The sequence below is a fragment of the Spinacia oleracea genome, chromosome 4, assembly GCF_020520425.1.
Source record: "Spinacia oleracea cultivar Varoflay chromosome 4, BTI_SOV_V1, whole genome shotgun sequence".
Lineage (NCBI taxonomy): Eukaryota > Viridiplantae > Streptophyta > Magnoliopsida > Caryophyllales > Amaranthaceae > Spinacia > Spinacia oleracea.
In genome coordinates, this window is record NC_079490.1 from 181871835 (window position 1) to 181894201 (window position 22367).

General features: G+C 35.2%; 1 protein-coding gene and 1 long non-coding RNA gene across 5 annotated transcripts; one reads left to right on the forward strand and one right to left on the reverse strand.

The window, feature by feature from the left end:
- Positions 1–6625: 6625 nt before the first annotated feature.
- On the reverse strand, positions 6626–12225 carry LOC110790166 (mediator of RNA polymerase II transcription subunit 32). 4 transcript variants are annotated; one of them, XR_008932543.1, is made up of 4 exons: positions 11985–12146; positions 11154–11603; positions 10620–10740; positions 8007–8358 (listed from the first exon to the last, which is right to left on the reverse strand). XR_008932543.1 is itself a non-coding variant. In XM_021994942.2 (3 exons), the coding sequence occupies exon 2, from the start codon at positions 11586–11588 to the stop codon at positions 11154–11156; it is 435 nt and encodes a 144-aa protein (XP_021850634.1). In that variant the 5' UTR covers positions 11589–11603; positions 11985–12225; the 3' UTR covers positions 8007–8358. The 4 variants fall into 4 exon arrangements, 3 of the variants coding, with proteins under 3 accessions (XP_056699121.1, XP_021850634.1, XP_021850635.1); XM_021994942.2 differs by lacking the exon at positions 10620–10740 and having other exon boundaries at positions 11985–12225; XM_021994943.2 differs by lacking the exons at positions 8007–8358; positions 10620–10740 and adding an exon at positions 8369–9143.
- LOC130472394 (uncharacterized) lies at positions 12073–13640 on the forward strand. The gene is made up of 3 exons (XR_008932544.1): positions 12073–12207; positions 12343–12475; positions 13464–13640. It is a non-coding gene; the product is annotated as an uncharacterized lncRNA (long non-coding RNA).
- The last annotated feature ends 8727 nt before the right edge of the window (positions 13641–22367 follow it).

Below are 22367 nucleotides of genomic sequence, written 5' to 3' on the forward strand. Positions count from 1 at the left end.
ATCTATGAATTATCTTTGAAACTTGAGCACAACTATTTGTGGTGGCTATAAAGAAGAGGAGGACGTCATCCGCAAAGAAGAGATGATAAATCTAAGGACAACCCTAGCAAGGGTAATACCTTTAAAGAGATTCAAATCAATTCCCAATTGCAGCATACGGGATAGAATGTCCATGCAAAAGAGAACCAAGAAGGGGAAAAGGGGGGTCCCCCTATCGAATACCACAATCAGGCCGAAATTTTTCCTAAGTGTTACCACTGAGAAGGACCTTGTATGAAACTGTAGAGATACATTGGTAAATCAGCTGAATCCAGTGCACTAGAAAACCATAAGCTCTAAGCACAAGTAAGAGAAATTCCTAATGAACACGATCATAAGCCTTACTCATATCTATTTTGAGTGAGGTTGGGTATCATTTCCCTCTCCTGCATGTATTAATTATGTTAATCGATTCTTGGCTAACCAGTACATTGTCCGCCATATATCTCTCAGGTATAAAAATCATGTTGAAAAGGGGAAATGATATTCGGTAGTATCGACTTCATCCTAGCAACCAAAAATTTAGACGCATATTTATAAATTGTGTAGCAAAGGCCGGTGGGTCTTAAATACCCAATTTCCTCTGGAATATCCTTTTATGGAATCATAACAAGTAACGAACGATTCCACTCTTTTAGAATATATTCTGAGGTTAAAAGGCTTTAACTGCTTCAAAAACTGAATTCCCTACGCTAATCCAATGCTTTTTGAAAAAACCTGGCGTGAAGCCATTTAGCCTTGGTGATTTCGAACTATCCATTGCAAACATGTAAGCCTTGATCTCCGTGTCAAACAGAGGTATGCTTAGCGTGGTCACAACTGTTGGAGAAAGTTATGGTAGACCTAATTCTTGAAAAAAGGTTTTAACATCATATTTAGGCGTAATCATTTGATCACAACTAAACACGTCTTTGAGTTAATCTACTACTAGGCTTTGAACTTGATCTTGTCCTTCAATCCAAACTCTACTTTTATTTTTTAGAGATAGGATCTCATTCCTTTTTTGCCTAGTTTTAACTCTAGAATAAAGAAGAGAAGTTGGAAAGTCACCTTCCTTAATATAATCCAACCTTCCTTCATTTGTTGTCTCCAATACTTAAATTTTAGTGTTGTTTGGGAGAGATCATTGGTGACATTCTCCATATAGTCTGAGGCTTGGTGTAAATTCAAAACATAAGATCCTTCCAACAGAAAAGAATCATGTAAATCTTTCTAATTCTACCCCCATGATTTTTTTATTCATAAGACAACACGTACGGATTTTCAGACGAAGGGAAACTAATCTTCTCCATAGAAAAAAACATTGATGAACCTTGACTAAATTCCCCCCAAGTTTCATCAACTAAGTTATAAATCTCTGCAAATTCAAGACACCAATTCTCAATCTGATAAGGTATCAATTTCTTAAAATCGACCTCATTGTTATCAAACAAATTGTCGCCTCTACATTTCCTCCCGTGAAAGAAAACGCAAACAAACCGACAAACCCTAACGTTGCGCCGCTCGTTGGTGGTCGTAGCCTTAGCGGCAGCCAGCGAGCTTGCGTTTTTCCGGCGTAGTAGTAGTTATTAGGTTGTTCTTGCCGACAAAGAGGTAGGGACTGAAGAAGGATCGTGGCAATCGATGCTTCAAAGCCCCCTTAGTGTTCATCTCTTGCATGTCGGAGTTTTTCGTTTTTAAATTCTGTAAGAAGATAATAGTTGGAGTCAACCATAAGAAGCTAAGTCAAATTCGATTTGGGAGAATTTCGTTTGATCGGATCTTCAACCTTGGGTGCCTATTTTCAGATCTTCCACATGACGGCGCCACCGATAAAAATTCCCTGGTAAAGGTAAAGTTTTAGGGGCTAGGGCTTCTATTTTGGGATAGGAAACACTGGTTTTAGGGTTGTGTTATGATTTTCTTAGGGTTTGGTAATTTTAATTCCGAAGCTAACCTTGTCGATGTCGTCTTGTAGTGTCGGATTACACCGATCTTGACGGTAAAGGTAAAGATTAGGTTAGGATTTCTGTTTCGGTCTTAATTTTTTTCACCTGTGTCCTTATTGAGCTTTTGGCAATTGCATGTGGGTTGTATACCTCTCCTTGTTATCCTCTGTTGGCTTAGTGTTTTGTTTTCCTTCTTGTTGGCTTAGTGTCTTTCTTGTTAAATTTCTTAATGTTGGACGTTATTTGATTGGTGATGGTAGTAGGTTTATTTATTTTTGCTTGTGTTGGTAAATTCCTGTTTAAGTTTGTTGACGTTGGTAATCAATTGTGGTTTTCGTTTGTGTGGATGTCAATTGGAGAAGTTGTGGCTGTGAAGAAAGTGGGGTTAGTTTTTATATGCTGGGAGTTAGTGTGTGATGCAGTCCTTTCCTCTTTCGGAGTATGGAGTTCGATTTTAGGAGGAAGTAAAATGAAGGACTTATTCACCTTCGAAATTGGCCTTAGGGTAAGGTTTTCAGGTAGTTTGGCGAGGGAAGAAGGATTTTATGACATGAAGGTTTGGTGTTTTAGTTGTTAGTTGGTGTTTGGGATTAACTTTGGTTAATTTTCAATTTAGGTTAGCATTGGGGTTTGATCTCGATGTTTTCAAAATTATATATATGAACACTGCTCCCAATTTTGTGGGGATTCATAGCATGTTACCCGAGTTACTCTTGGTGATGCTTGTGAGGTATTCATAAGATCTTTACAACTAGCTCAAGACATTGTTCCGTACTATTCCACTTCTTTCTTTGTCTTCAGAGGCTCATAGGTTAACGAAGGAGTTTGACAACAATTACTATCCCCACTCGTACTTTATCTCCTATAAGGAAATCACAGCCAATGGTACATGGCTTTGGCACGAAATCATCTCGATGTTGGTGCAAGCAAGGCTATATCGGAAAACAAGGGCTGACACAAGGGAATAATACTACCTGTTTGGATTACACCAATTTGTGTTTTGAATGTTATTTAAGTTATGGAATGATCACTAAAGACCATAGTATAATTTACTTACGTTGTAATAAGTGAACTTTGTTTTTTTTTTAATGCACATTAAGTCTATGTTAAAAATATAACAAAAAAAAAAAAACACTAAATTGCTGCATGATTTGACGCAATAAAGGGTTGATTAAAAACTTTAATTTCTGGAAACGTAAGAAACCAATCATTAGCAACCGATCCAATCGTTCCAGAAGTTGGGTAATACTATCTTCGTCTCTAAATGATGTTAAAATTTTCCCTTTTAGTCCAATTCAGAAAATTGTTACTCCAACACTTGTGTACTCTATTTTTTGCAATGGGATTTTACATAAACACCCTCATTTTACCCTCCATAATTTACACACTTACAATGTTTGAATATTCCCATTAGTACACTTGTACTATTGGTTTTTGCCAATAATACACTTAATATTAATTGACTTGTATAGTGCACTAAACTAGTGACATTCTAACTATCATGGTTTATTCCATTAAGTAGTTTTACAAAAGGAATAGTGAACACACTTGTCTTCTTACTAACAACAAATCTTGTGGGTCGGGCCAGTATGGGGCCCGATAGACACGGAAAAAGCCAGCCTGGCACGGGCAAAGAAAAAGTACGGCCCAACATGGGCATGGAGTTATTAGTCGTGGGTTGCACCTGGGGAAAAGTACGACAAGGTACGACATGGCCGACCTTGCACGACAAAGCACACTAAATTTTATAATAGTAGGCTTAGGCGTGACAGCCTAGCCCGACACGTGGACACGTGCTTCTTTTTTGAAAATTTTTGACCCGACCCGCCCCATTACAAGTAAGTTTGTTAGGAACGAGCCCGTGGGATAAGTCCAAATCCCGGCCCACAATCATCTTTTCTCACCTTTTGCTTTTTTTTTACCCAGTTTGTTATACAAATAGTAAAAAAAAAGGTTCTTACTCTTGTTGTACTATTATTAGAGTAGAGTACGTACATGTAGAGTGTAAATAGAGATGAATACTAGCCTTATCTGTAGGCGATGCGTGCAGGAGTGTATATATAAAAATTAAAATTGTATAATTCCAATTAATCACCACAAAATATAGGCAAGAAAAACTATTTACAAATTAAGTTCATCTACAGAAAAATTAGACATCATCTATTTCAACTTGAACCAAACATGTAACATAAAAAAATAATGTAATACTCATGTCCTTACATGACGATTTTTTTAAATTGTAGTACCAATGTAAGGGGAAAAAAAAAGTAAACATATACTCCGTAATTTGTTTCACTTTTATTATTTGGCTCACAATGTATTGCTTAACCACGTGAACCGGCCTATTCTCCCTGTCGATTTGTAGCACATAACTAAATCTATAAGAATGTTTTGGATTAAAATAATACATTAGTGTAGGTAACACCCATGAAAAACTTTGGTTCTGATTTCTGAAGATTGAGTATTCTTTTCCTATGAGCTCATTACATCTATTAAGCTACATAAAGTAATATAAACCATTTACCTTTTAATTTTAAGCTCAAATATATCAGAAGAGTATTTAGTTAATTAGTTATATAGTGGATTGATACCTATCGAAGTACTTATTTTATTTCAGTAGTTAAGCAGCTTAACATGTGTTGTGCAAGGTCAAAGTAATAACACATAAAACCAAATCAGATATTAATTTTCCCTTAAAACCCATATATTAGTTTTGAACTTCGATCTCGTGTTTCTTGATCTTCGTTTTCGTCCAATATAGAACTCTATAACTACTCATTATTTTACCAATATTATTAATCAACCTTATTACTATATCTTTTTTTGTTCCTATATATCTTTAGTGTATAATTATAAGGAGCATGATTTTCTGCTTTTTAGTAATTTGTATTGAACGTTAATATTTTACCGAGCAAAGCATAGTTTACTTTTCCTACATTTCTTGTGTATAATTAATATTCATATTGTTTGCTACTAATTTTAAAAAGGAATAATTGACTGGAAAAATCCCAACTTTGAACGTTTCACTTTTATTAATCCCAACTATGGTTTTTTTTTTTTAATAATCCAAACTTTTACCCCTAATGACTTTTAACAATCCCAAAAACCGGTAACCTGTTAAAATGGTAAACACTTGCAAACTTGGACTTGGGCTTTTAGTTTCTCTCTAAAAAATTTGGTACACGTCATTCATTCAATATCCATTCACCCAAAGTTAAACCCTTTTTGTTTTTCATCTGCTGTAAAATAAAATAAAAACAAAAATCAAACACCTTCCATGCTCGTATGTTTAACCTTAGATTGTAATTTGACAATTTTTTGATTGTAAAAGGAGGTTCATTTTGACATTTTTGTTTTTACTTTGTGTTATTTGTTTAATTTGGCAGGTAAATAAACTTAAATCATACTACATCATCTTCATCGTGCTTCATTTGGTAACCACCATTTCTGCTATGGTTGTATCCCTTTCAAATAACTGAAATCAAAGGTCATCAACCTTGTTACTACTAGTAAGTTACTGGTAGTAACCCATTTAAATAAATTGAACTCTGTATCCTTTAAAAAAAAACCCAAAGGAATACACCCCCTTGAACCCGAAAATGACCCGGTGGATCTAACATATGAAGTTTACTTCGTTCAGCTATTAAATGTCACATTAAAATATGAGGTTTGAAAACATTTAAAATTTTGGGTGGAGAATCAAAGAAAATGACAAAATGAGAAACAAGGGTTATAAGGAGATTTATTAAGGAAAATAAATAAGGGGGAATAAATGCATTTAAAGAAAAAAAAAACTAACTCTCTATTGCCATGTCAGCGCCACGCCATACATTACCTGCTACAGTAAGTAACTTACCTGCTAGACCCGTTAAAAGTCAATAGGTGTAAAAGTTCGGATTATTAAAAAAAAACTTATAGTTGGGATTATTAAAAGCAAACCACCTAAAGTTGGGATTATTCTGGTCAATTAATCCTTTTAAAAATTGAATACTACATTTAATTTTAGTGTATAATTTGATGCATTTTCGTACTTGTATTTACTCATCCGTTCTTAAATATTATCCCTCTTTGATTTTTTCATCCGTTTCAACTCAATATTTAAACGTAAATATCTCCAAATACGTAAATTAAAAAAATATAAAATTTGATATTGTTAAACTACAAACTGGGACAAACAAAATAAGATCCCACAACAATATATTTTGAGATACATATTGGAAAGAAATTAAAAGATTCTCTTTAACTGTGAATAGTGGCAAGATTCCAATAGAGACTAATATTTAAGAACGAAGGGAGTACTCCGAATCTTGAAAAGAGAATACAACATGTATTATTTGCATCTTTTTACCGAATAATTGTTGTCACTAAATAATGTTATTTTGACTTGTTTTTTTCCCAATCAGATTATTTGTTTCCTTGGAAAAATAGCATAGTTTGCAAATTTGCATTATACTTTTTCATAAATCTTGGCATCAATTATATATTTAATACAATTTGATTAACTTAAATTGTGAATGAGGGTATTATACACTATTCTATAGAGGACACAAAAATATTATTTACTAAAATGCTTTCGAGAGTTCCCTTTTAAAATAGAGATAATTATTATTAGCACTACAAAGTGCAAGTAAAGATTACTACAAAGTACAAACCAAATGTAATTAAATTCATCATAATTAGTAAAGATTTAACTCCACAAATCAATTAGGAATCCAAAAGAGAACACCTAGTATTCAAGTGCTACATCTGCCCTATTATTCACATAAACCCCTCCACAGTCCCCATTAATTAATTAAACCGAATTTATGCATCCGGTTATGGTGAAGATCCATAAAAAGATTTGTCAGTATTACTTCAACAGTTCAACATAACCCTACTAGTTATGTTAAACACTCCCAATTAAACTCTCATATTAATCAACTAAATCCCACAATAACAAACCTAATTGAAAGGGTAAAAAAACATATTAGTACCAAAAATTACCCAAAATTCAGAAGTTCTTCTTCTTCAACTCTCAAAAGAAATGAGCCCTGTAAGGAATTCCTTTTCTACCCTTCTTCCTGTATGTCAGATTAACAGCATCTATCAAAGTCTCCAATTTCTCCTTGGCGTTCTTCAGAATTACAGGATTACCCCCATGCTTCATTTCTACAGAAAATCCTCCACCATTATTACTTAAACTAATTATCTTCTTCTCTTCCTCCCTTTCTCTCTTCCTGTTCTTCGAAAGACAACGACGGCGACTCGGGTTCTCGTGCTCCATTATCATCTCCGCAATCCCAAAATTCTCCTGCTCTTCATTGGCAAGTAACTTACACAGAATTGAGCAGTAAAATGCAGACTTTTTCACAGGCTTCCCACAAGATCTGCAACACCCAAGATATCCTTTCAAGTGATGGTATTTGTCAGAAACTGATTTTGGTAAGAAAACATCAGTTGAATTAATGCAGTAAACACAAACCCCAGTTACATCTAACCCTAAACTCAAAATGTCATCTTTTCTGTAAGAGTAACGGTGAGACATCTTCTTTGCTCTGAAAACTCTGTGCCCTTCATGCTTTGCTTCCTTCTCTTTCTTCGACAAAGAATTACCGCCACAATCAACACAAAAATACGCCTTTTCGACATCTTCGTCTTTCAGATAACTCGTGTTAAATTGAGCATGAATTAGGGAACACAACAATGGTGGTATCTCCGTTTCTTCCTCTGTTTTTTCTAAATGTACAGCAAGTTTTAAAATGGGGGTTTAAGAAGGGTTTATAAAAGGATGGGAAAACAGAGGCTTGTCCTCAAAAAATGAACTGTCCAAACAGAAGTAGTAATTCTTTTTAAAAGTTTTTGTCACAACATGTCACATGAGGTGGGTTTTTTTTACTGTTTGACTTTTGGTAAAGTAAAAAGTTATTTTACTGAAACGACCATGATAAAAACACCTAAAGACCATGATAAAAAGTTAAAAACACATCACTTTGTAGTTTATAAATATAACTTGGCAAATTCTTGTAAAAGACGGCGATTCCGTTTTATAAGATTAAGATGTTGAGACGCAAGATAAAGCATTAAATGTACGTCAAACAGAAAATGAATCATGATTCATGGAAAATCAGTGATAAAGAGCATTGGTAGTTTGATAACAAGCAGTGGTAGGATCATAAGAAAGAGAGGCATAATAATGCAGGCACGGTATGATATAACAGAAAGGAGCTGGTAGCCGGCAATACAGAAGAGTAGTATATAGCAGAAGCAATAAGGGAGCAGTTGATCGGCGTTTCAGCCAGGTAACAGCATTCAGTAGGTTGGCTGTATTTTTCGAGCTTGGTTGACACTACACTACACACCGCAACTGCTTCAGAAGTTCTACATAATGATCAAACACCAGATAACTAGTTGCCTGCAATAAAAAGATAATGATCAAACACCAGAAAACTAGTTGCCTGCAATAAAAAGAGTTCACAACCTGTCCTGCAATTAAGCTAGTCATGTTCAGATTTTAATCAGAAGCCCTGGTGATGGTAATTTTTTTTCCCACAGAAATGAATGAGAAAACAATACACTATCTCATAGGCTGTTGTGATTTGTATAAACATGTAGCAACTAAAATTTTATATAAGATCTTCCCTCTACCAGTCTGCAAATTCTTCTCAACATATCTAACAAAACTCGGCACAAACCAAAAGAAATGGTGTCTCAACTGCAATGCATTTGTCATACCCTACTAAAAGACCATGTTCTTCTCTAACTTCTAAAGAATATGTATCCTTTTTGCTCTGCCAATTGCAATACAGATCCAGTCGATGACTTGAACAACAACAACAAAAAATAGAGAAAACATCTGCTACTCTGAATTCTGAAATTAACTAAGATTTCCCAACTGAAACAGCGTAGCTCATGCAAAATAGGCAGTGCATACGTTCACTTCTTTCACAAAAGAAAGACAAGGAGCAGAAGGGTGCTTCTACCCTGAAAAAAAAACAAAAAGATCCTTTCGAGTTCACTTACTGCACAGAAGATATTACCTACTGACATACCAGAAAATATACCCATTACCAGATTGGATGTATTCAACCTTTTCTAAATTTCATATTACTTTTGTAATTTTCTTTGGAAACCCATCTTCCTCTTCAACATAGCTCACCAGTTGTGTTCACTTCAGTACTGCCAGTTCCTCACACCTCCCTTCAAAATGAGTGCTATAAGCTTTAAATAGCAGATCACTAAAAACAATTTAACGAGAAAATCTTGCAACATAGTATACTTTCAATCAGCACTCCCTACAGAAAAGGATGCCCCTGTTCAAATACTAAACTCCAGAAAGACACATAGTAAGGTTATACTTCCTCCGTTTCAGAAAGTTCTTTACGCTTTGGAAAATGTGTCCAAAGTATAAAAACTTTAACCGTAAATTCTCACCATTATATACATCAAAACGTTACATGTAAGATCTTGTTAGATTGGTCTCGGGATGTATTTTCAGAATATCAAATTTTTATAATTTTTTCACATACGAAATTGGATATATTAGTAGTTAAATATTGCATTGGAATCCGTGCAAATAGTAACTGTAAAGATCTTTTTGAAACGGAGGTAGTAGAAATTACTCTCCACTGCTTTTATTTTGTCAGAACATATCTTAAGTTATCTTGTTTGAAATAAGTCATAATAAGTTGAAAAGAACAGGGCCTAAAGAGTGGTTTACTTTTCCTTTTGAATTCAGAAGGATCGACCTATTTTGAAAATTTGGTTCAAATATATCTTAAGTTATTTTGAAAAAAATTGGTTTAAATATGCCTCACGGTAAGAAAAAGTTTTCTACTACCTAAATATATCATAAACATCATGAATGAATCATAAACACTTACAAGCTCAAGAAACAAAGAGGGAAAGACAATGGAACCGGTTGATACAATCATCAAACCCCAGCAACATCCCCAAAGACGAATGTACAATTGAGCTAGTTGCCTAGTTTATTTGTCTCGAAGGGCCACACCTGACAGAAAACGAGCTTGGGGAGGGAAAAAGTTATTCTGTGACTTGAGAGTTGAGAGTGAGAGGATGTTAACTGCTAAGTTTTCGACTATCCATCAGCCATTATAGCTCAAATTGTCAAACCCTTCCTCCATTCCTAAATCGGATCCCTCCAAACCCCTTAAAGACGCATACAATATGTTCGGCTCAGTCATTTCAAATTTCCTCACCATTTTCCACTCAGGTGTTCTTATATTGGGAATGGATACTAAATTATTATAACAGGTGTCAATTTTCTGTTCACAAATTTGAGCTAAACATTATACTATCCAAACCATGTATCCGCACCATGGCTTCTTTTTTTGGACACAAAGCTAAGGCCCATCAATCCAGGAGAGTGATTCCTCCTCCCCCCTTTCGCCCCCCTCCCCTAAACAAAAAAGTTATTCCCCACAAGGAGCCAGGACTAGGTTTGAAAGAGATGAAGCAGCTCCCACTGTGCTCTCTATTGGACCTCATCCTTAATAGAACTTAATCACAACCAAGATCTACAATCCTTCCTCTGAAATAATCTATCATGCATATACGATACCATAAACATAAAACATGCACACAAGTTGCAGTTTTGAATGTTAAAGAAGTAACTCATAATTTATCCGCAGATTTCAGACAAGCTGAGTGCCTAACCTTCCTATGGTACTTATGACTCCATGAGATACACATTTCCCTGATATGCCATAACTCTCTTGTAAGAGCTGTAGTCTTCAGGCAGATAACTACTCCACAATTATTCATAGCCCTAGATGTACTACATAAAAATAAAAATACAAAATATATATATAAATAAATAAAAAAGTGGCGGAAAAATTACCTACTGGAGATATTTTTTCATGAAGATTTTTCTTTTATAGATATAAGATCCATAAGTTAAGCACAAATCGATTGTGAATTACAAACTCCAATGTAAAATGAAAAATATATAACTTAAACATGAAGGATAACAGATTTAGGCTTTTGTCCCCTATAACTCCAGGCCCTGTTTACACTGTTTACTAATTGAACCTTTACAAAGTAAGTAATTATTTGATTTGGTAATATCTTGAACTAGTTTTCAGATGAAAGTAAATCAAAGATGCATAAAAACCGTTGAGATCCCAAGTTCTCAAAGCACTATGCATTAAGTAACTATGCTTCAGATAAAAATGACATAGCACAAAATACCTATTGAGCTGTATCCTCTGAGAACCTGGCATCGAAAGGAGCAGAAGAGTTGGGGTGAGACGACACACCACTGTTTCCAGAACCCTGTTGTAGTTCAATCACAAGCCATCTCACTGCTTTACTCATTTGTTCTAGCCTTACAGCACTGATGGGTGGAAGACCAGTAACAGGCTGTCCAGGCTTCTCAGCCACTGAGCCTGTTGCTTCATCCACCAAACACTCTGATCCTATTCTCTGCTTAACAGACTCTACAAACTCCTCAGCTTGATCACAAGCAACCCTGAATAGTTCCCAACGCTGCTTAAAGTTCTCAAGGGCAGCATCTGTAGCTGCTGTTTTCTGACTTTCGGATGCTTCTTTTGCTTCTAAGACCCCACAAGCCGCAGCCACAAATTCCTGATATGCACTAGTTAGGGCATCTACACTGTTGTCCATTGGAAGAATCTTCACCTTCACAAAATATACCCACACAATGTGACATCAACATACAAGTTGCTCTGATAGTAGAAATTGAAACATTACAACACAGAAGTAGACGGATTAAGGCATGAATTCGAATAATTGGTATGTAATTTCAATCAATTTAGCATATGGAATTCAAATATACATCCAAATCAAATTGGGAGAAAAACTAGGGTTTATGTTTTCGATTGAATTGAAATTGAACCAAATTTGTTCAAATTTATGAAGTAAAACAATACGGAGTATCCAGATTCTTTATACATATAATTCGAACAAAAAGTATACATATTTTCGAATCAAAAAAATATATTTCGAAAACAGGGAAGAGGAGAAAATAGAAAAAGATGGAGGTGGAGTGAGAGAACGAACGGTGGTGGCGGGTGGAGAAGCGGACGACTGCTGCTGTGGGTGCTGGGAGGAGGGTAACGCTAGCAGGAGTTCCGGGTTGAGTTGGTGGTTGGAGTTGAGAAAAGGATGGGAGCATGGGACTGCTTTGTACCAGAGGGAAGAGGAAAGCAAGGGAGAGGAAGGAGGAGAAAGAAAAGGAACGAAAATAAAGGAAATGGGAAAGTTAATAATTATGGTTACTCTTGTAAGTCTATCTCTAAACTGGTCACCGAACTTCTCTCTGAATTTCTCTCTTCATTTCAAATACAATTTCAGCGTTTGCGCGATCAATTTTCATAACATTACTCATCAAATCTTCGTTTTTGTTCCAATGGTAAAGAAAGCAATAGTGAAGAAAGCGGTAGTTGAAGGTCCTAAAAGCGATAATGTCGCCGTTTTGAAGTTAGAAACAAGAGTTGAAGGTCCGCGAAGGTGAGGAAGACGGCCAAATCAAGCTTCTGAGATAATTCATGGTATGTTTAGAACTTATTTTATGTTTTTGATTTTGAATTATTGAAATGTTTGTTATTTTGTTAAAATTAGGGTTAGTGTTTCATACAGTTTAGTGTATATTTGATATAGTTACCTTTACTTTACTTTACGAAGTGCTTTTTAGTGTTTTTATTAGTGACTGGAATGTTCGTAGTGTTTATGTTAGTAGTAGCTTTTTAGAGTCACTATATTTTTAAAACGGCTACTAATTGTTTAAAACAGTAACTATGTTTTTAAAATAGTTACTATATTTTTTATAAAGTTATTATAACTTTAAAACAGTAACTATTTGTTTAAAATAGTTACTATCTTTTTTAGAAAGTTATTATAACTTTAAAAAGTAACTATTTTTTTAAAAAAAATAGTTACTATCTTTTTTAGAAAGTTATTTTAATTTTAAACAGTAACTATGGGTTATATATAGTTAATAGCTTTTTTAGAAAGTTATAATATCTTTAAAACAGTAACTTGCATGTTGTTTTTATTGAAATTAGGGTTAGTGTTTAATATAGTTAGTATATAAATGATATAGTTACCTTTATATTATGTTTTGAAGTGTTTTACAGTTACCGCAATGTTCGTTGTAGTTATGTTAGTAGTAGTTTTTACATTAATTATATTGTTATGAACCGTTACTATAAGTGTTAAATAGTAACTATGTGTTTAAAATAGTTACTATATTATTATCATAGTATATATGGCTTTTTATATTATCAACATTTTTAAAGTAACTTTATGTTAAAAAATAGTTACTATATTATATTATTACATTATGTATTATGTTATTTAGAGTATGTTTTTGTTCGTTTCTTAGGTGTACAATAGTTACTATATGATTCTAATAGTTACTATATTTTACAATGGTTACTATATGATTTCATTGGTTACTATATGTCTACAATAGTTACTATATTATTTTAATTGTTGCTATATTATTATTACTTTGTCTTATATTTGTTTTCTTTTCAGTTGCCAAAAAATATGTGAATATTAAGAAGAAGAGAAAGGCAAAAGAAGCATAAGAAGAACTAGAAGCAGAACCAGAACCTAATCGGCAAATAATTTTAAAAGATTTTAGTTTGATTGATGTTCTAGTGCCTGATGTTCATCAACTCCAGGCTCAAGCTATGAAAGAAATAGGCACTGATGGCATGCCGATTGTGTAAGTATTTATTTTTCTAAATAGTTACTATATGTTTTAAATAGTATATCTAGAGATACTATATCAATAATAGTAACTATATGTTTAAATTGTTACTATATGTGTATTATAGTTACTATATGTGTACAATATTTACTATATCATTATATTAGTTACTATATGCTTGGTAATAGTAATTATATATTTTTTATAGTTACTATGTTATTGTTTTATATCTATATATTAAATATATGACTTAGGTTATATAATATTGATTATTTTCAGGTTTAATTTTGATACACAATGTTCCAACATTGTGCCAATTAATTAAAGACTTCACACCCCAGCAAAAGGCAGTTGTGGAAGAGATAGGTTTGGGGGATTGTTACACCTGCAACTACACCGAAAAAATACGCAAATGATGTATTAGTGCATCAAATGTTTTGATGGAGTGAGTTCTTTGTTCACAATCAGTGATTCCATGCAGTTTGAAATCACTGATTATGATGTGTATGATATGTTTATGCTCCCCCTTTCTAAGCTGGAGGTTGAAGGGGTTAAATGTGGGCGAAATTCTTCTAATCCTGACTTGGAGTTGAAAGGTCAAGTCGCGAAGGGAGTTTGGTTTTGAAGAAATAAATGCTCAAATTCTTGTGAGGTTGTTTGAGGAAAAAATCAAGTTGTTGACAGAGGGTGGTGATCTGTTTAAACAGTTGTTTGTTTTTGTTGCATTTTCTACATTTATGACTCCTACATCAAATAGGAGTATTGATTTACGATTTGCCAAAGCTTTGGAATTTCCTGATATGATTCCAAAATATAATTGGTGTAGATATGTTCTTCACGTATTGTGTGAGGAAGCTGTGAAATTTAAGAATACTTTAATTAAAGGGAAAGATCATAAAACTTTTGGAGTTTGTGTTTTTTTTTGCAACTTGTTTATTTTCAACGGATGAAATTTAGGAACTTAAGAAGTATTCCTAATGAATTACCTCTGATTCAACATTGGACGTTGAAGATGATAACTGATCGGGTTCATGCTGAAAATGCAAATATGAGTGCATTATATGGTTCTGGAAATTTGGAGAAGGAGAAGTATCCAATTTCCAAAAAGAATTGTTTTTGTTGATGGTCAAATGGATTTGACACGAAAGAAATCGTTTTTGAAAGAAAGTGATCCTGGCAGCAGTGGGGTAGGAGCTGAAAAGCCCTCTGTTGGCCATCGACTTCCCCATCGGTGGGCTAGGATTCTTCAGTTTGAGATCCTGAATCTCATCCTACTAATGAAGAAATTCCCTCCAAAGCCCCTGATGTAAGTTTACTTTATACTTGATATAATTAACTTTTATATTATAGTTACCTTTTATATATTATAGTTACCTTTATATTTGATATAGTAATTGTAATATATACTATAGTTACCTTTTATATACTATTTATATAATGGTTACTATATTTATAATATAGCAACTATATTCTTATAATAGTTGTTGTACTCTTTTATTAGGTTTTCCTAATATGTTTCGTATTTACATTTATGTACTTTATTTTTCAGGATTTTCAAGGTCAGTGGTTGTTGATGAAGAGAGATTTGGATCGATGTCATATCATCCATCCATGCCGAAGAGCTCTTCAAAATAAGGGCTGTGATGCAGAACAACAATGATGATATTATGGAATCTGCCACTTATCAAAAGTTGGTCGATGAGGTAGTGGAGATTCATCAAGTGGTGAAGAACCTACCTAATGGGTGGGATGATGTTTTTGGTACTGCTAAGAATGCATCTATGTCAGCATCTCTTACTGTTGTGCCTCTACCTTCTGTTGTTGTTCCTTCATCTAAGGTTGCATCTCTGTTTACTGCTGCTAGTGTTGAGCCAACAACTTCTACATAAGCATATGTTAATTCGTTGGAGATTTCTAAAGTTATACATGAAGTTGTTGATGATGTGAACAACTCTGTGAAAGAAACTGTGGATGATGATGATGAAATGGAAGAATATGGCCGTGTGTGGGCTGGGTTCTATAAAAGTAAGTGTTATTTTGGAATGACACCTTTTAACTCAATTTTGAAGTTTAGAACTTAAGGATTTTGCTATGTTGGTTAGATTTTAAGTAAACTAAATTCTTAATCATGCAACATAAGCAAACCACAATCTCATGCATAATATCAAGAAATATTTAAAGCAATAAGTATCTTAAAACATGCATAAGATATAAAAAAAAAACTAGATGTAAACACCCCGCAAGCTAAACTAAGCACATCGTCCTGATGTGGTTTACCTGGGTGGTAGAGAGAAAGTACCTTACTATGGGGAGCGGGGAGCTTGGATAGATGATCGGGCTAGGGCGGTGATGTCGATCCTCTTCTTCGTCAAAAAATTCTACCCATCGCAGCAGAGTATCATCACTAGAATATTTGTCATCATGAGTGTACTTGCTATGAGCCAATTCTTGACCCTCTTCCATCATTTCCTTTTCCCTCATTTCCTTTCCTCGAGATTTTAGTGCCCTTTCCTCTTGGTATGGCACGCCTTCCCGCATCCTTATGCACGATCATTCCTTCTGGATCCCTCCCCTTTCTCCAACCTTTGGCGGAGACAGACAAGGTTAGGAGGAGGAGTGAAGATGCATCTGGACAAAATGGTTGTGATTTCAGGATCCGGTCTGGGAGAGAGTAATAGGGTGCCGAATTGACTAGCCATGTGATCTTCCCAACTATCCCATATGTGAAGTAGGGTACGTGTTGAATAGAAGCTAGGTTCATTTTGGGGGACGCCGAAAGAAGTTGCTTTGAATACTCGGTGGAAGCATGAACACTTCATGCTATTCGGCTCACTATACCACCTATTGCTAGCCTTTCCAAGGCTCCTCTACATTTCTCACAAAAACATCTATCTTGAAGTTGATCGTGCTAGGCAAGTAGTCAGGCCATGTTTTCTGGTGGCGTGATGGATGCATGGTTCCAATGGCCTTGTACCATTAGAAAGAGATAATATAGGTCTTCTTCAAAAACCAAGTCTGTTTCAAGGTCTCTTGGAAATAAGGTGGTGACCATGATTTTGAATGACATACGAATGGATGGGTTGTGAATTTTTGTTGCAAAGACCGTGTTTGGGTTGTAGGGAGGAACCTTTGTGAGCTTTTCCCAAAAGGTGTGTTTGTATTGTGGATGTTTAGGGGAAGTTGGGCAGCAATTTGTGGTTTCCCACCCGAAGATATTTTGGAGCTCTGTTTTGGTCTTTGTGTAGGAAGCACTACTTATAAAAAGGGGATGCTAGAGGGGGTTTGAGATTCATCGAAAAGTTGAAAGTGCATTGTTCCCAAAAACTCAACTATAAGTCGGTCGAAGGTGGTTGTGCGGAGCATGGAGTAGTTCCAGAGGTTTACCACACTAAGTAAATCCTTGAATTCTCCAGGAATTCCCATCAACTCAAGGCCAACTTCACCAATTCCTATTGCCGGAGTGAGAAATGACTCCCTACTAGTGATTCGCTCATTATCTACGAGCCATTTACCAGGCACCCATTCCCATTTCGTACCGGATGAAGAGTCTCCTTGCTCTCTTCTTTATTCATGAAACATCCTTTGAACCCCTTAACTCCACACCCCCAAACATTACATAAAACCTATTCTTTCCCAAAACAATACAACAATACAACACCAGAACAATAACAACAACTAATTGGAAAATTCAAGGGAGATTAAAAAGTTGGTTAGCAAACATATCTCAAACAGGGGAGGTATAGAGTGGAGAAATACAGAGTATTGCTTACCAAAATCGCATAATGAAAAAATCGAGCCTTTGTAGGACTAACTAGTCGAGATTTGAACTCCACCCTTGACCCTTGGTTTCTCTGTCGGTGCTCACGAGTTTCCTCGGTGGCACGGTCGGAGGGATCTAGGTATACGTCGGAAAATTGGTGTGAGTTCAAATCTTTGAAGTGGAATTTTAAAAATTGGTTGAGGAATTTGGGGGAAATAAATCTTGTGTTGATAAGGGTTGTCAGAAACAATGGGGTTTTTGGATGAGAGAGAGGAAGCGGAAGCTCTCATTTTCTCGGACTTCTATGTTTTGTAAAGTTGAAGTGAAACGAGGGGAGAGAAAATGACAGTACTTTCTTAGAATCGCTGAGGGTCGTGCACAAATGGCATGGCTCGTGCCAAATTAATTCTCCCTGTGCGGGAAGCAGCTTCCAAACTTTACAGAGGTACCCCGTGCAAGAAGTGCATGGGGCATGCATCATGCCTTCTTCCTACTTTTCCTTCGTCCCTTCTTTTTGCACAACATGTGCACCATTGTTGGGTCATGCCAAGCGACCCTATCATAGACCAAGCTTGTTTATTCCACAAAACACTCAACAAACAGTAAATTTCCTAAGCTACAAAATGAAAAACCATGGGTTGCCTCCCTTGAAGCTCTTCTTTAAGGTCATTAGCTTGACCTACCTTACCCAAATTGCTTAGTCGGGAGTGGCACTATGAGATCCCTTGTCCACGAGACTGCCCCGTGTTTCCCCCACCTTGCGACATGTTATCCTTGCTCCAATCCTCCCCTTATCTTCGTGGGGGGAGGGGGGGTGTCTCGCCGTGGATATGCTCGTTAATAACTCCCTTAAAAAGGGCTCTAGCTGCGTCATGCCATGCCGGATCTCCATACGAGCACTTCTCCTTGAGTATCCTGAACCTCTCCCAAGCCTGTGAGAATGGCTCCTTCTCGAGTTGGGAAAAGATTATTATGTCACTCTTGAAGGATTGAACGACCTCAGGTTGGGTGTAGCGAATTCTAAAAGCAGAATTCACCAATCCCTAAGCATTGAAACGTGATGTACCGATCATCTCGTACCACCCTTTAGCTCGACCTTTTAAGATGTAAGGGAATGCCTTGAGTCTCAAAGAATCTTCAAAAATTCCCTTACAATTCTCTTGCTCACACTTCAAGAGGAAGCACTCGATGTGGGCCGAGATGACTTCTCCTGGACTTCCTCCGAACGTGTCCATCTCTAACTCTTTCACAAAATATGGTCTCAATTCTAACCTACTTCCATACCTTCAATCGTTGCTTGCTCTGTCACTTTCCTAACGTTCTTCTCCACCTTGTGCTCTACCTAATTCACACACAATCTAGGAATTAGTTTAGAATGTAAAGAGAAATTTGGCAAGCAACTACAAAAAGCTACTAAAGTAAAGCTACAACTAATGAATACACGTAAGGTAACATAGAAAACGGTTGATCCCCGACAACGGTGCTAAAAACTTGATGCACCCCCACTAGTCGTTAATCATGGGAGCGGCACACAAGTAATACATTTTTATCCACTTGACTCAATCTTATGGAACTACACTATGTATAGTAGCAAATGGGTAAGAAGGGGTCAAACTCCCAGGGATCAATCATTTTCTACACTATCAAGGGACATGCACGCACTAGATACTTTATTTAGATACAACACTCAATGTTGAGTTGTTTGCACAACTTGTCACTTATTGCACAAATGAAGGGTGTAAACAATATAAGAGGGGTATGACCAGAGAAGAGGAATTCCACCTAGTATAGCTATGACAAGTCAAGATCTCTCTACTTTACTCACTATGATCATTTGGCGAATTACAAGTTAGTCTAGGGAGTATTATACGCTACTACAAACCATTCACATCTGATGGTCACGGTGTGGTTCAAGAGCCTAACGTTGTGTTCCTGATTTACTACCTAGGTTCTCAATGGACACGGTGAAAAATAGGTAAATAGAAATGAGGCTCAACACACACTATAGTCACGCTCCTAGGGTCGACACAAAGAACAGGCATTTTCCTGTGTCATAGGGAGTGTTTCCGGTGTCAACGACTTTGTGCTCAGTGCCTATCTAGGAGAACAACTATAATACATGAATCACTATTTTCCCTGGGGTTAGGAACAAGGCAAGAAATAGGCAAGGCATAATCCTAAGGCGTCTATCATGCAAGCTACGATCAACCTAAGGTATCTAGAAAACAAGGGTCAAGCAAAGACACCTAACATGCTCATAAATCCATCTCAAGAAAGGACATAATCCCACAACAACTAGCAACGCCAAACCAACACCAAACTTACACACTCAAGTAGAGAGAAACACCAATTGCGCCATAATTTTACTAGGGGTCACCCAACCCTAGGCCCAAGTAACCTACTCACACATAGCTATACTTAAACCAAGTAGGTCTAAGTAAACTACACATAAAAATATGACTTACTATTTCGGATAAAGAAGCTCGACCAAAAATATGAGCTTGGGGATGAACTCCAAGAACATACCACTTTGTGTAAAGAACATCAACCGCAAATCATGCACTAAAAACCTCAGAAATTGAAGCTAATCTAAAGACATGAAAGTTGTAAATAAATAAGGCATGAAAAGTAAATCAATTACTTGAATTGAATGGAGATCTTTCTCCAAGAATTCAGAAGTGTAAAGTCAATTAAGCATTAAATTTACACTAGAAAGAAATAAAGGATGGTGAGAGTGTGTCACTAAGAGAGATAACTAATGACTGAAAATAAACCTAAAGACACACTCTATACCTTACACGTAAGGGTAGCCTTCTATTTATACTAAGGGGAACATGTGTCCAAAATGTAGGATTGTCGTTAGACTTTGCACGGGGCTTTCCATTTCTGCACGGCCCGTGCCATTTATGCACAACCTCGCGTACAGTAAAAAAATTACGAAGTACTACGTCAATAATATCTATAATAAAAATAATTTTTTTTTCAATTTTTTTTGTTTAATTCTTATTTTTCGATTTTTTTTTTATAGAAATTATGTAATTTTTTTTAATACATCATGACATCATCTTCTGGTGATTTTTGCCGAAAAATGACTTCGGGTTGTAATTTAAAATGGATGTATTGTACAAGTTTAAAGTTGTAATTGACAAAATTAGAAGTTAGAGATTGTAATTGGCAAATAGAGAACTTTATTAGGTTGTATTTGCTAACTTTTACCCCCATTAAACCTTTTAATTATTTCTATATCCTACCCACACAGGTTAAATTCTATTGAATCCATGTGACAATTGTACTTTTTGTTGGATTGTCTTCAATTACAAAAGGGTCTAACATTTAAGAACGAAGGAAGTGCATATTTTTGCAGAAACCATTCAATAAAGATTGTAATGCAAATGAAATAAACACTTATTAGAAATGATAATTGCACAGAGTACATAATATTGCATTCCACAAAAAATATTAGATAAAGATTGTAATGCATATGATATTTTGCATGATGGCGGATGGTTAAGCCGTTAAGGGTTTCCACAATATTTTATAATATGCACTCGAATTTACCAATAAAACGTTTTGCAAGTACTTTTTGGACAAGATTGTATTCGAATTAGAGAACATGCACGTCAAAGAAAAGTAATTACGGTAAATATACTCTGATTATGTTAGGTAGTCAATGTAAATATATAAAGAGAATATAGTTAATTGTGTTAGATAATCACATATAAATTATAAAGAAAACATAGTAACACATGTAAGAATAATGTTAGGCGTGAGATTGAAATAGAATATGCCAGGATACTTAGCTCTAGATGTATTTTAATGAGTAAATACATATAAAACCGAAAAATCAAAAAAATCTTTTATAATACTAGTTATTTTACTTGTGATTCACATTTTTTTTAGAACTAATTTACGTTTTAAATAAAGGAACTATATATAATTAACATGATTTATCAAATTATTTGTAGTCGAGTTAAAGATATTATATGAGTATTTTCTGGTGCTTAATTAAGTTATGTTATTATTCCATATATGTATTAGAAATATTTTAAAAAAATTATTTGTAATTAAAAGAGAGGCGAATTAATGAATGACATTTGTCATCATCACATTGATTTCCTCTCTTTTAGTATATTATACAGACAAATGGAACCAATTAGTTAAGCACTGGAACTAATTAGTTAATCATGAAACTAATTAGTTAAACAATGGAATTAATTAGTTAAACACTGAAACTAATTAGTTAAGCAATGAAACCAATTAGTTTAGCAATCAAAATGGTTTTTTCGGTAAAACGGTCTCACACAAAAGTTGCCGTGACAATATTTATGCAACAATGATAATATTTATGCAACAATCATAACATGTATACAAACATTAACAACACTTTTACTCATTTATTAAGTGGTCCCCTTACTTTTATATTTCATTTCATTTCATTCAATTCCATTTTTTTGGGTGGGTATGAGTTTCGTTGCCCACTGTCCATGAAAATTATTACGTGCACCCGAGCACACCGTATACCCAAAGGTATTTTAGTGTTCATTGGTGGCCCCTCTCACATTTTCTCATCACATGTTCAGGGAAAATGTGAGAGAGTGTACGGTGCATCCGGGTGTGGACTCGTCGCTGTGGCTAGCTGTTATACGGAGTATATTGCAAAAACATAACACTCACTAAATGACAAAATAAGCAAGGGTGGTAGTAGGAAAAGTCAAAATAAAAATAAAAATGAGTACCATTCCATTAAAAAGAGTATCATTTCGTTAAATTCAGTATCATTTCGTTAAAAAGAGTACCATTCCGTTTAAAAGAGTACCATTTCATTAAAAAAAAGTACCCTTTCCCTAAAAAAATATACCATTTATTTGAAAAAAATACCATTGTAAGCAAGAAGTCCATATGTTATTTACTGTACAATCTCATTTTCTCCCCAAAATTATTTTCATTACTATTTACTTTTACTTTT